The 14,913-nt window shown below is 52.4% G+C and overlaps 1 protein-coding gene across 1 annotated transcript in view; it reads left to right on the forward strand.

Moving 5' to 3' along the window:
* The window catches only part of CEP112 (centrosomal protein 112), a 98,215-nt gene that overhangs the window by 20,836 nt on the left and 62,466 nt on the right, over nucleotides 1-14,913 (forward strand). Inside the window, exons 8-11 of the mRNA XM_075332201.1 lie at nucleotides 4-90; nucleotides 3,240-3,339; nucleotides 3,410-3,528; nucleotides 3,986-4,129. Coding sequence (XP_075188316.1) covers nucleotides 4-90; nucleotides 3,240-3,339; nucleotides 3,410-3,528; nucleotides 3,986-4,129 — 450 coding nt within the window. The remainder of the gene's footprint in view (nucleotides 1-3; nucleotides 91-3,239; nucleotides 3,340-3,409; nucleotides 3,529-3,985; nucleotides 4,130-14,913) is intronic.

A 14,913-nucleotide genomic window follows, 5' to 3' on the forward strand; every position in this document is an offset into this window, starting at 1 on the left:
TAGATGGAGGGGAAGATGAAGGGGCTGGAGGCGAAACATCAGGAGGAGAAGCTGAAGATGCAACAGAAGCACGACGCAGACGTCCAGAAGGTGAGCGCGGTGCTGCGGGGTGCTGCGACTATGGCCGCTGGAGAGCGCTCCTCTGTGGCTAAGGGGGGACGATGTTCTGCTGCGGCTCTGGCCCTGAGGATGATGTTCTGCTGCGACTCTGGCCCTGAGGATGATGTTCTGCTGCGGCTCTGGCCCTGAGGATGATGTTCTGCTGCGGCTCTGGCCCTGAGGATGATGTTCTGCTGCGGCTCTGGTCCTGAGGATGATGTTCTGCTGCGGCTCTGGTCCTGAGGATGATGTTCTGCTGCGGCTCTGGTCCTGAGGATGATGTTCTGCTGCGGCTCTGGCCCTGAGGATGATGATCTGCTGCGGCTCTGCTCCTGAGGATGATGTTCTGCTGCGGCTCTGGCCCTGAGGATGATGTTCTGCTGTGGCTCTGGTCCTGAGGATGATGTTCTGCTGCGGCTCTGGTCCTGAGGATGATGTTCTGCTGCGGCTCTGGCCCGGGGTACACGTTCTGCTGCGGCTCTGGCCCGGGGATGATGTTCTGCTGCGGCTCTGGCCCTGAGGATGATGTTCTGCTGCGGCTCTGGTCCTGAGGATGATGTTCTGCTGCGGCTCTGGTCCTGAGGATGATGTTCTGCTGCGGCTCTGGTCCTGAGGATGATGTTCTGCTGCGGCTCTGGTCCTGAGGATGATGTTCTGCTGCGGCTCTGGCCCTGAGGATGATGTTCTGCTGCGGCTCTGGCCCTGAGGATGATGTTCTGCTGCGGCTCTGGTCCTGAGGATGATGTTCTGCTGCGGCTCTGGTCCTGAGGACGATGTTCTGCTGCGGCTCTGGTCCTGAGGATGATGTTCTGCTGCGGCTCTGGCCCTGAGGATGATGATCTGCTGCGGCTCTGGTCCTGAGGATGATGTTCTGCTGCGGCTCTGGCCCTGAGGATGATGTTCTGCTGCGGCTCTGGCCCTGAGGATGATGTTCTGCTGCGGCTCTGGTCCTGAGGATGATGTTCTGCTGCGGCTCTGGTCCTGAGGATGATGTTCTGCTGCGGCTCTGGTCCTGAGGATGATGTTCTGCTGCGGCTCTGGTCCTGAGGACGATGTTCTGCTGCGGCTCTGGCCCTGAGGATGATGTTCTGCTGCGGCTCTGGCCCTGAGGATGATGATCTGCTGCGGCTCTGGCCCTGAGGATGATGATCTGCTGCGGCTCTGGTCCTGAGGATGATGTTCTGCTGCGGCTCTGGCCCTGAGGATGATGATCTGCTGCGGCTCTGGTCCTGAGGACGATGTTCTGCTGCGGCTCTGGTCCTGAGGACGATGTTCTGCTGCGGCTCTGGTCCTGAGGACGATGTTCTGCTGCGGCTCTGGTCCTGAGGATGATGTTCTGCTGCGGCTCTGGCCCTGAGGATGATGATCTGCTGCGGCTCTGGTCCTGAGGACGATGTTCTGCTGCGGCTCTGGTCCTGAGGATGATGTTCTGCTGCGGCTCTGGCCCTGAGGACGATGTTCTGCTGTGGCTCTGGTCCTGAGGATGATGTTCTGCTGCGGCTCTGGTCCTGAGGATGATGTTCTGCTGCGGCTCTGGCCCGGGGTACACGTTCTGCTGCGGCTCTGGCCCGGGGATGATGTTCTGCTGCGGCTCTGGCCCTGAGGATGATGTTCTGCTGCGGCTCTGGTCCTGAGGATGATGTTCTGCTGCGGCTCTGGTCCTGAGGATGATGTTCTGCTGCGGCTCTGGTCCTGAGGATGATGTTCTGCTGCGGCTCTGGTCCTGAGGACGATGTTCTGCTGCGGCTCTGGCCCTGAGGATGATGTTCTGCTGCGGCTCTGGCCCTGAGGATGATGTTCTGCTGCGGCTCTGGTCCTGAGGATGATGTTCTGCTGCGGCTCTGCTCCTGAGGATGATGTTCTGCTGCGGCTCTGGTCCTGAGGACGATGTTCTGCTGCGGCTCTGGCCCTGAGGATGATGATCTGCTGCGGCTCTGGTCCTGAGGATGATGTTCTGCTGCGGCTCTGGTCTTGAGGATGATGTTCTGCTGCGGCTCTGGTCTTGAGGATGATGTTCTGCTGCGGCTCTGCTCCTGAGGATGATGTTCTGCTGCGGCTCTGCTCCTGAGGATGATGTTCTGCTGCGGCTCTGGTCCTGAGGATGATGTTCTGCTGCGGCTCTGCTCCTGAGGATGATGTTCTGCTGCGGCTCTGGTCTTGAGGATGATGTTCTGCTGCGGCTCTGCTCCTGAGGATGATGTTCTGCTGCGGCTCTGCTCCTGAGGATGATGTTCTGCTGCGGCTCTGGCCCGGGGTACACGTTCTGCTGCGGCTCTGCTCCTGAGGATGATGTTCTGCTGCGGCTCTGGTCCTGAGGGTGATGTTCTGCTGCGGCTCTGGTCCTGAGGATGATGTTCTGCTGCGGCTCTGGTCTTGAGGATGATGTTCTGCTGCGGCTCTGCTCCTGAGGATGATGTTCTGCTGCGGCTCTGCTCCTGAGGATGATGTTCTGCTGCGGCTCTGGTCCTGAGGATGATGTTCTGCTGCGGCTCTGCTCCTGAGGATGATGTTCTGCTGCGGCTCTGGTCTTGAGGATGATGTTCTGCTGCGGCTCTGCTCCTGAGGATGATGTTCTGCTGCGGCTCTGCTCCTGAGGATGATGTTCTGCTGCGGCTCTGGCCCGGGGTACACGTTCTGCTGCGGCTCTGCTCCTGAGGATGATGTTCTGCTGCGGCTCTGGTCCTGAGGGTGATGTTCTGCTGCGGCTCTGGTCCTGAGGGTGATGTTCTGCTGCGGCTCTGCTCCTGAGGACGATGTTCTGCTGCGGCTCTGGTCCTGAGGACGATGTTCTGCTGCGGCTCTGGTCCTGAGGGTGATGTTCTGCTGCGGCTCTGGTCCTGAGGGTGATGTTCTGCTGCGGCTCTGGTCCTGAGGACGATGTTCTGCTGCGGCTCTGGCCCTGAGGACGATGTTCTGCTGCGGCTCTGGTCCTGAGGATGATGTTCTGCTGCGGCTCTGCTCCTGAGGATGATGTTCTGCTGCGGCTCTGCTCCTGAGGATGATGTTCTGCTGCGGCTCTGGTCCTGAGGACGATGTTCTGCTGCGGCTCTGCTCCTGAGGATGATGTTCTGCTGCGGCTCTGGCCCTGAGGACGATGTTCTGCTGCGGCTCTGGTTGTGACGTACATGTTTTATGTCTAGATTCTAGAAAGAAAGAACAATGAGCTAGAAGAAATGAAGAATCTGTACAGAACAAAGCAGGAGGAGGCCGAGGAGACCGTCAGGAGGCTGGAGAAGAAAGGTGAGGCCAGCGCGGCGGTGGACTACAACTCCCAGGAGAAGCTGTGCTGATCTGTCCTCCCTGTTCACAGTGCAGACCGTCCTGCGGGAGTCACAGCTCATCCGCGAGACCAAAGAGGCGCAGATCCAGGAGCTGAGGAAGCTGTGCGAGGAGAGCGCTGACAGCCTGCGCCTGCAGTGGGAGAAGAAGGTAAGAGGTGCTGCAGCAGCTGTGCTGTGCGAGGGGAGCGCCTGCAGTGGGGGAAGGTGAGGCGTGCTGACACGTAAGAGGTGCAGCTGCAGTGTGCGAGGAGAGCGCTGACAGCCTGCGCCTGCAGTGGGAGAAGAAGGTAAGAGGTGCTGCAGCAGCTGTGCTGTGCGAGGGGAGCGCCTGCAGTGGGGGAAGGTGAGGCGTGCTGACACGTAAGAGGTGCAGCTGCAGTGTACGAGGAGAGCGCCTGCAGCCAGCGCTTGCAGTGAGAGAAGGTAGGAGGTGCGGCTGCGGCGTGTGAGGGGGTGCGGCTGCGGCGTGTGAGGGGGTGTGGCTGCGGCGTGTGAGGGGGTGCGGCTGCGGCGTGTGAGGGGCTGCGGCGTGTGTGTGGGGGGTGCCGCTGCGGCGCGTGAGGGGGTGCTGCTGCGGCTGTGGTGACGCCCTTCTTCCTGTACAGCTGCACTCGGCGGTGGCGGACATGGAGCAGGAGAAGTTCGATCTACAGAAGCGACACACTGAGAACATCCAGGAGCTGCTTGATGACACCAACACCCGACTCCTGAAGATGGAGGACGACTACGTGTCCCAGACCAAGGCCACAGTGAGTGCCCCCCGACCGCTGACTGTGGGGTCCGGGGTCCCTCCTCACATCACATGGCCTGTGCTCATTCACTCTTCTCCTCGGCTTGCTCCGTCACATTCGCTGTTCCCAGTCATGCTCTTCTCCTCGGCTTGCTCCGTCACATTCGCTGTTTCCGGTCACGCTCTTCTCCTCGGCTCGCTCCGTCACATTCGCTGTTCCCGGTCACGCTCTTCTCCTCGGCTCGCTCCGTCACATTCGCTGTTCCCGGTCACGCTCTTCTCCTCGGCTCGCTCCGTCACATTCGCTGTTCCCGGTCACGCTCTTCTCCTCGGCTCGCTCCGTCACATTCGCTGTTCCCGGTCACGCTCTTCTCCTCGGCTCGCTCCGTCACATTCGCTGTTCCCGGTAACGCTCTTCTCCTCGGCTCGCTCCGTCACATTCGCTGTTCCCGGTTACGCTCTTCTCCTCGGCTCGCTCCGTCACATTCGCTGTTCCCGGTCACGCTCTTCTCCTCGGCTCGCTACGTCACATTCGCTGTTCCCGGTCACGCTCTTCTCCTCGGCTCGCTCCGTCACATTCGCTGTTCTCGGTCACGCTCTTCTCCTCGGCTCGCTCTGTTGAGGATGAGACTCAAGCGGTCTCTCAGAAACTGACTGCTGTTCCAAATTATATTGTCGTGTGTGCACAGCGAGAAAGAATAACAATTAGTTGAATCAATTATGACTCTCTCTCACGACTGACGAGCCACAGACTGATCTTTATTCTTAGACAAAGCCCTTATAGGACCAAGAAGTAAAAGGGGGTAAACAAAAGTACAGTCCAATCACATATCGTAGGTCGGGGCTTCCAGACGTATAGAAATTAGCATAGTCTCTGCTGGATTGGTCAGTCCAAACTTTAGGAATTCTCCTTTGTTCATCATCTTGGGTGTAGACAGGATGTGGCAGCCATCTTCAAGTTACATATACTGATATATACGGTGTTAAGGAAATCACTAAATATGCAATATACATATATATGTGTTAGAAACAAAAGCATTCATAAATATGTGTTATTTACATCTACTAAACCATATACCTGAGTCTATGAAATGGCTGAATTAAGTATTTTTGATTACTTAATTCTTATCCTCAACAGTCTCCCTAAAGACTTATTTCTTCCATTTCTGAATTCTAAGGGTACTGTGTTCCCTTAGGAAGAGAGGTAGAAAGATCTGTTGGGAAATCCTGCCTAACTGAACGTTGAGGCATGGGCGGAAAGGGGAAAGGGGTTTCTTCACCGGTTTGAGGCCAAGGATTCCTAGGCGAGTCCTCACCCTTTGTAGTTGGACTTTCCCATGTCTCAAGGTTCTCTAAGCCTCTCTTCTAACTGTTTTGGCAATGATGATCTGAGACTGAAAAGGTTATTTGAAAGGATAAATATGAGCAGGACGCTCAGTGCAGCTCTGGTGGATCGACCCTTCTGCAATGCGAGGCGTGGATCCATTGAAGTTTCTGCGGTTGGATCGGCTCCTCTAGTGTTGACTCATGGCTCTTTCTCGCTGGTCCTTTGGGATCAATCAGTGTCCTGACCAAAAACCATATTCTACTAGCTCTGATTTAAGATCTGAAATTTGAAAATACACCTGATTATCACACTATTTAATCAATCATATAAAAATATACATGTCTGTGCTAAACCAAAAAATATCTTACATAAAAACATGTTTATTACGAAAAGAAAACAAAACATACATTTTGTACACGATTTGCCAGTTTCCACTTTTCTATAAAATATACACCTTTTTTGTAAACCCATTTTTTTTTTTTTTTTTTTTACATACCACCATCATGTGCTTCTCAGCAATGACGTCATTTTCGGCACTGGAAAGCCTCTGACCAAACCTGGAGAGAAATCTACACAACACGCACAGACTTGCATACAACGTGCTCATGATATACATCTATAATCAGTTTGCAGCCTCTAAAAATGGGTAGAGCAGGTGCAGGGTGTTTCTGCGTACTCTTTACAGTTTTTTTCTCACTTCGTTTTAGGCACATGTCTTACAAGACTGGGTGAGTCTGTCCACCTATGTACTGAACCCTGGTGTCACCAAAGCACACACTGATATCCGTCTTACACAGATTTTAGTCCATAGGTTACCTGGGCCATCATTGAGAAGAGCTCTCATGGCAGAGAAAGCTTACCACCCTTTATCCACAGACCCGGCTGCCTGCATGTCACACTCCATTCCTTGTTGTATCGCCCGTTCCTGTAGGAATTTAAGAACACAAGGAGTGACAGAAGTCACTGACGTGACAGGTGCCACCGAGGTATGGTCCTGGTTTGCATTGGTAAAGGACTCCTCAACTCTAGGCCCGTTCACTGCTTCTTGGTCAGCTGCACATGTGCGGGGATCTCCATCCGATTCCATCAGCTCAGATCTAGACTTTCTCTTCAGCATATCTAGCTCATTTGACAACAGGAAAAAAAAATCTACAACCTACATACACATCTAAAGACTCTTAGCCACTCCTGTTCTACCCATCTAGAGAGGCATTAATGCGTCACTGCCTCCTGTACCGATAGGAGGGGAGGGAGTGGTTCAAATTTTGACTACCTCATGTTGTGTAAACTGCAGCATATCCAGTGCAGAATCGACCAACATCTTGTTCCATCTATGAAAACAAAAAACTAAAAATATGCATTAGATCATTCTTATAACTATAAGGGGTACTTTGCACGCTGCGACATTGCTAGCCGATTGTAGCGATGCCGAACGCGTTAGTCCCTGCCCCCGTCGCACATGCGATATCTTGTGATAGCTCCCGTAGCGAACATTATCACTACGGCAGCTTCACACGCACTTACCTGCCCTGCGACTTCGCTCTGGCCGGCGACCCGCCTCCTTCCTAAGGGGGTGGGTCATGCGGCGTCACAGCGACATCACACGGCAGGCGGCCAATAGAAAAGGAGGGGAGGAGATGAGCGGGACGTAAACATCCCGCCCACCTCTTTCCTTCTGCATTGCAGGCGGGACGCAGGTAAGGAGATGTATTTTTTTTTGTTTTGTTTACCAATCTGGCAAAATTCAGAGATTTTATGCTGGTATTCCCTAAAAGAAAAAATAAAACAGCAGGTAATAAGTTAGCTACATACTAAAAACTAACGTTAGACAAACAGTGAAAATAATGTATATCTTACAACAATATACATTCCTGGGGAATTTTGAAACCTTACGATAAACAACACAGTATCCATAAAGAAAAGAAAACCTTTGATAGTAAAAATAGCTGAAACCTGGTTAGATGACAGCTGTGACTGGGCGACTAACCTGCAAAAATATAAATTGTTTAGAAAAGATCGTAAAAACAGGAAAGAGGATAGGGTCTGTATACAGAGACACAAAAATAAAAATATATTGTTCGAATAAATCACCATATAAAAACAAAACAACACAAACTAATTTGCTTAGCTCATGAAATCTAATTGTCCCTACAAAATTAATTTAATCATTCAGGTATGAGCAGGAAACTAAAAATGTGAAATCCTGAGCTCTAAGGGTTAAACAGAACTTCTCTGTTGGGGAGGGGCAATATTCCATCCTTATCTTTTAGTAGAAGCCAAAGCAAAGAAAAAAACTCATCCTCTGTTACTCTCCGCAACACACATCTCCGCTGGATGCATTATATATTTCTTCGGCGCTCCATTGGGAGACCCAGACGATTGGGTGTATAGCTACTGCCTCCGGAGGCCACACAAAGTATTACACTAAAAAGTGTAAGGCCCCTCCCCTTCTGCATATACACCCCCCGTGGGATCACGGGCTCTCAGTTTTATGCTTTGTGCGAAGGAGGTCAGACATCCACGCATAGCTCCACTGTTTTTAGTCAGCAGCAGCTGCTGACTATGTCGGTTGGAAGAAAAGTGGGCCCATACTAGGGCCCCCAGCATGCTCCCTTCTCACCCCACTTTTGTCGGCGGTGTTTGTTAAGGTTGAGGTACCCATTGCGGGTACGGAGGCTGGAGCCCACATGCTGTTTTCCTTCCCCATCCCCCCTCAGGGCTCTGGGTGAAGTGGGATCTTACCGGTCTCCAGGCACTGAGACCGGGCTCCATCCACAGACCCGGAGAACCTGCTGGATATGGAGCTGGGTATCGTCAGGGACAGGGCCCTGCTACATTAAGGTACTCTGTGTCCCCGTACACATCGCGCACACACACACCAGCATTGCTGGGAGTGCTAGTGCGCCGGGGACAACAGCGCGGAGCGCTTGTGCTATTATTCACTGCAGCTTAGCTGAGTGAATTTATGTGTTAGAAACTGCCGCGCCGGCCGCTGCGGGGTGTTTTACACTGTGGCGCGGCTGGGACTTGTGGTGCGCCGGGGACTTCCGCGCTGGCCGTGCACATAGGACGGCCGCACTTATTACTCGAGTCCCCGGCTTTGCGGCCTAGTTTTCGCTTCGTTCCCGCCCCCAGCCCTGCCAGTCAGGGGAGGGGCGGGACGCTGTACAGAAAGTCAGCGCCGAGAGCTGGAGTCTGCTTTGCATTCTCCAGCCCCCTTCACTGGACACAGTGGGACGCCAGTTTCTCGCTCTTGTCTGGGGCACGCCCACGGCCCGCCCCTCTTCACAAGACGCCGGCAGCCATTCCTGCACGCAGTCTGGGCTGGAGAAGGGAGACAAGCTCTGGGCAACCAGTCACAGGATTCGGGCGACCATACACTCGCTTTTGTGCGGGCGGTAAGCAGCACCTGAAGTGCTGACCCCACTAATGCCATTTGTACTTTATGCCTAGATGGCTAGACTACAGCAGCAAAAAGCAAGGGTGCTAAGGCACAGGCTTTCTAGGCTGCTTGTATTGCATGTGCTGAAGTGTTCATTTGTACTTTATGCTGGTATGCTATACACTGCACTGTACGGTCGCTATTCTTGGCTATATACTCCTAGATGGCTAGACAACAGCAGCAAAAAAGCAAGGGTGCTAAGGCACAGGCTTTCTATGCTGCTTGTACTGCATGTGCTGAAGTGTTCATTTGTACTTTCTGCTTGTATGCTATACATTGCACTGTACGGTCGCTATTCTTGGCTATATACTCCTAGATGGCTAGACAACAGCAGCAAAAAAGCAAGGGTGCTAAGGCACAGGCTTTCTATGCTGCTTGTACTGCATGTGCTGAAGTGTTCATTTGTACTTTCTGCTTGTATGCTATACATTGCACTGTACGGTCGCTATTCTTGGCTATATGCTTCTAGATGGCTAGACAACAGCAGCAAAAAAGCAAGAGTGCCAAGGCACAGGCTTTCTATGCTGCTTGTACTGCACGTGATACTGTTCCACACGGCAGGTTCCACTGTCCCCATTGTGTGCAATGCTCCCCTGTAGCACTTGGTCAGCCGGGGTCTCTGCTAGAGGTGGCTAAAGGAACCACCTGTGAACCCTGTCCAGGGACAGGGACGGAGTTGCAGTTTCGGCTGATAGATTGTCTGTGACTGTGACTAACATCTTAGAGACTTTGCAGTCCAGACGGACCATGGGCAATGTTGATACGCCCTCATTTGGAACAAATCAGTGCTCCGGGGGGGTCCCATGCATCCCAGGGCGCAGGCTCTGACACGGACGACAGTCCCAGACAGTCTAAGCGAGCTCGCTGGGAGCGGCACTCGGCTTCATCACTGGTTAGGGTCCCAGCGGGACTCTCTGTATGATGAGGCAGACGTAGCTGATCAGGACTCGGATCCTGAGACCGCTCTCAATCCGGATACACCGGATGGTGACGCCATAGTGAATGATCTTATAGCGTCCATCAAGGGAATGTTGGATATTTCTCCCTCAGCTCCTCCGGTGGAGGAGTCAGCTTCACAGCAGGAGAAATCCCTTTTCAGTATCTCAAGCGTATATTGAGTACTTTTCTGGCCACGCTGACTTCAGAGAAGCAATCCGGAAACACCACACTTATCCAGATAAGCGTTCTCCAATCGTATTAAGGATACACGTTACCCTTTTTTCTCCCTGACGTGGTCAAGCGCTGGACCCAGTGTCCAAAGGTGGATCCCCCAATCTCCAGGCTTGCGGCTAGATCCATAGTTGCAGTGGAAGATGGGACTTCACTTAAAGATGCCATTGACAGACAGATGGTCCTCTGGTTGAATTCTGTCTATGAAGCTATCGGCGTGTCGGTTGCTCCGGCATTCGCAGCCGTATGGGCATTCCAAGCTATTTCAGCTGGTCTTGCGCACGTGGACACTGTCACATGTACATCTGTGCCGCAGATGGCGTCCTTAACCTCGCAATGTCTGCATTGCGACTTACGCTATTAATGCTGTCCTGCACTCTACGAGCCGTACGTCAGTGGCGTCCGCCAACTCCGTGGTTTTACGCAGAGCCTTGTGGTTGAGGGAATGGAAAGCAGATTCTGCTTCCAAAAAAGTGCTTAACCAGTTTGCCATTATCTGGTGACAGACTGTTTGGTGAGCGATTGGATGAAATCATTAAACAGTCCAAGGGTAAGGACTCTTCCTTACACCAGCCCAGATCAAACAACACCTCAACAGAGGAAGGGACAGTCGAGGTTTCGGTCCTTCCCAGGCTCGGGCAGGTCCCAATTGTCCTCGTCCAAAAGGACTCAAAAGGCTCAGAGAGGCGCAGATTCCTGGCGGGCTCAATCACGCCCAAGGAAGGCAGCCGGAGGAACCGCTACCAAGGCGGTTTCCTCATGACGTTCAGCCCTCTCTCTCCGCATCCGCGGTCGGTGGCAGACTCTCCCGCTTTGGCGACATTTAGCTGCCACAGGTCAAAGACCGGTGGGTGAGAGACATTTTGTCTCACGTGTACAGGATAGAGTTCTGTTCTCGTCCTCCGACTAGATCTTCAGAACTTCCTCACCTCCCGACCGAGCCGAGGCTCTTCTGCAGGCAGAAGGAGTGGTAATCCCTGTTCCTCCTCAGGAACAAGATACGGTTTTTACTCCAATCTGGTTGTGGTACCAAAAAACGACGGCTCTTTCCGTTCCGTTTTGGACCTAAAACTGCTCAACAAGCACGTGAAAACCAGGCGGTTCCGGATGGAATCCCTCCGCTCCGTCATTGCCTCAATGTCTCAAGGAGATTTCCTAGCGTCAATAGACATCAGGATGCTTATCTCCACGTGCCGATTGCTCCAGAGCACCGGTGTTGGCTACGATTCGTTACTGAAGACGAGCATCTTCAGTTCGTAGCCCTGCCCTTCGGTCTGGCGACAGCCCCACGGCTTTTCACCAAGTTCATGGCAGCAGTGGGAGCAGTCCTGCACTCTCAGGGTCACTCTGTGATCCCTTACTTGGACGATCTACTTGTCAAGGCACCCTCTCAAGAGGCATGCCAACACAGCCTGAACGTGGCGCTGGAGACTCTCCAGAGTTTCGGGTGGATCATAAACTTTTCAAAGTTAAATCTGACACCGACCCAATCGCTGACATATCTTGGCATGGAGCTTCACACTCGCTCAGCGATAGTGCAGCTCCCGCTGGACATACAGCGTTCACTACAGACGGGGGTGCAGTCTCTCCTTCAAGGCCAGTCACACCCCTTAAGACGCCTCATGCAGAGGCAGTCCCTTTCGCGCAGTTTCATCTGCGTCCACTTCTATAGGACATTCTTCGCCAATGGGCTGGGAAGTCGACGTCCCTAGACAGGAACGTACCCCTTTCTCAGACGGGCAAGGACTCTCTTCAGAGGAGTCCACCCTTCAGATCAATGTTCTGGAAATCTGGGCAGGGTATCTTGCCCTGCAAGCCTTCCAGCAGAGGCTGGAAGGCAAACAGATCCGAATTCAGTCGGACAACTTCGCAGCGGTGGCATACAGCAACCACCAAGGCGGAACACGCAGTCGGCAAGCCTCCCAGGAAGTCCGGCGGATTCTGATGTGGGTGGAAGACAGAGCATACACCATATCCGCAGTTCACATCCCGGGCGTAGAAAACTGGGAAGCAGACTTCCTCAGTCGCCAGGGCATGGACGCAGGGGAATGGTCTCTGCACCCGGACGGGTTTCAAGAAATCTGTAGCCGCTGGGGGAGGCCGGACGTCGACCTAATGGCGTCTCGGCACAACAACAAGGGCCCGATTTTCATGGCGCGGTCTCACGATCAAAGAGCTCTGGCGGCAGGCGCCTTAGTTCAGGATTGGTCGCAGTTCCAGCTACCCTATGTGTTTCCCCATCTGGCACTGTTGCCCAGAGGGCTACGCAAGATCAGCTCCGATTGCCGCCGCGCCATCCTCGTCGCCCCAGACTGGCCGAGGAGGTCGTGGTACCCGCATCTGTGGCTTCTCACGGTCGGCCAACCGTGGGCACTACCAGACCGGCCAGACTTACTGTCCCAAGGGCCGTTTTTCCATTTGAATTCTACGGCCCTGAACCTGCCTGTGTGGCCATTGAGTCCTGGATCCTAGCGTCTTCAGGATTATCTCAAGACGTCATTGCCACCATGAGACGGGCTAGGAAGCCGACGTCTGCCAAGATCTACCACAAGACGTGGAAGATATTCTTATCTTAGTGCTCTGCTCAGGGAGTGTCTCCCTGGACATTTGCATTGCCTACTTTTCCTTCCTTCCTGCAATCTGGTTTGGGAAAAGGTTTGTCGCTCGGCTCCCTTAACGGACGAGTCCCAGCGCTGTCTGTATTCTTTCAGAAGCGCATAGTACGACTTCCTCAGGTACGCACGTTCCTGCAGGGGGTTTGTCACATTGTCCCTCCGTACAAGAGGCCGTTAGACCCATGGGATCTGAACAGGGTACTAATTGCTCTCCAGGAGCCGCCCTTTGAGCCTCTGAGGGATGTTTCACTTTCTCGACTTTCACAGAAAGTGGCCTTTTTGGTAGCGGTCACGTCTCTTCAGAGAGTGTCCGAGCTAGCAGCGCGGTCATCCAAAGCTCCCTTCCTGGTGTTTCACCAAGACAAGGTAGTGCTGCGCCTGATTCCGGGGTTTCTCCCTAAGGTGGTATCCCCCTTTCATCTCAGTCAGGATATCTCCTTACCTTCCTTTTGTCCTCATCCAGTTCATTGATATGAATTGGATTTGCATTTGTTGGATCTGATGAGAGCGCTCAGAATCTACATTTCCCGCACGGCGCCCCTGCGCCGCTCGGATGCACTCTTTGTACTTGTCGCTGGTCAGCGCAAAGGGTCGCAGGCTTCCAAATCCACCCTGGCTCGATGGATCAAGGAACCAATTCTTGAAGCCTACCGTTCTGCTGGGCTTCCGGTTCCATCAGGGCTGAAGGCCCATTCTACCAGAGCCGTGGGTGCGTCCTGGGCATTACGGCACCAGGCTACGGCTCAGCAGGTGTGCCAGGCAGCTACCTGGTCGAGTCTGCACACTTTCACCAAGCATTATCAGGTGCATGCCTACGCTTAGGCGGATGCCAGCCTAGGTAGAAGAGTCCTGCAGGCGGCGGTTGCCTCCATGTAGGGAAGGGCTGTTTTACGGCCCTAACTTGAGGTATTAATTTACCCACCCAGGGACTGCTTTTGGACGTCCCAATCGTCTGGGTCTCCCAATGGAGCGCCGAAGAAGAAGGGAATTTTGTTACTTACAGTAAATTCCTTTTCTTCTAGCTCCAATTGGGAGACCCAGCACCCGCCCTGTTTCCTTCGGGATTTTTTGGTTTTTCGGGTACACATGTTGTTCATGTTGAATAGTTTCAGTTCTCCGATGTTCCTTCGGATTGAATTTGTATAACCAGTTATTGGCTTTCCTCCTTGCTTTTGCACTAAAACTGAGAGCCCGTGATCCCACGGGGGGTGTATATGCAGAAGGGGAGGGGCCTTACACTTTTTAGTGTAATACTTTGTGTGGCCTCCGGAGGCAGTAGCTATACACCCAATCGTCTGGGTCTCCCAATTGGAGCTAGAAGAAAAGGAATTTACGGTAAGTAACAAAATTCCCTTCTTTCCTTTATACAAATGGATATAATACCTTCTGACATCAGTAGGGTAAGTCTTTTAAGATTTTTTAGATTAACTAATACAGTACAAAAATATGTATTTACCTACCTCTATTCTATTTACCAATTCTTTAAAAGTTTCACTTAGTTATCTCTGACTTACATTTATTGGATAGCTGAGTAAACAAATATACTATTTTATACTTACTCAAATATGTTAGTCATATATACCAGAGAACACCCCTCCCCCCCAAAAAAAGAAAAAAAGGTTTAAAGGGGATGGGTTGAGAGCTTTGGACAAAGAACCACCGAGAGAGGCGTGGCTGAAAAGGTGTAATGCCATCAGTGGGTGTACCAAGATGGCTGACACAGGAAGTTCCAGGCACCTGACTTCCGGGTGTACGTCCATATTGGGACTCCCTGGGTGTAATGTCAGGGGCTGGAACTACGGAGTGAAACTTAGTGCCTGTAAACCAGTTTGCATTCCTGCATACGAAGGAGGGGTTTGATTAATACCAAATGTAATGACTCCTAAAGAAGAACAATGAGGCACAGCTAGAGAAAGACATTTAGTGATTCTAGAAACTGCAACAGGCAGTACATGGGGTCTTTGTTCTTCGTTATACCCTCACTGGAGATTAATATGGACTTCCGTACATTGGTTGCAGTCTGCCATCTGGTGGTAGTCCAACTACTTTACACAATTTTTTACAATCTTTCGTATATTTTTTTCCCTCCCCATCTACCGACTAAAGTACTCCCTGGAAGAACCAATTTCTTCTTGAACAGAGAGTACATAGTGCTCTAATTGGACCGGCCGGTTCCAACTGAATCCTTTTCCCACCTCCTCTGCTGTGTAATAAGGACACACTTACAACGTCCAACGTATGAATACAAT

The sequence above is a fragment of the Anomaloglossus baeobatrachus genome, unplaced genomic scaffold, assembly GCF_048569485.1.
Source record: "Anomaloglossus baeobatrachus isolate aAnoBae1 unplaced genomic scaffold, aAnoBae1.hap1 Scaffold_2540, whole genome shotgun sequence".
In the NCBI taxonomy this organism is placed as follows: domain Eukaryota; kingdom Metazoa; phylum Chordata; class Amphibia; order Anura; family Aromobatidae; genus Anomaloglossus; species Anomaloglossus baeobatrachus.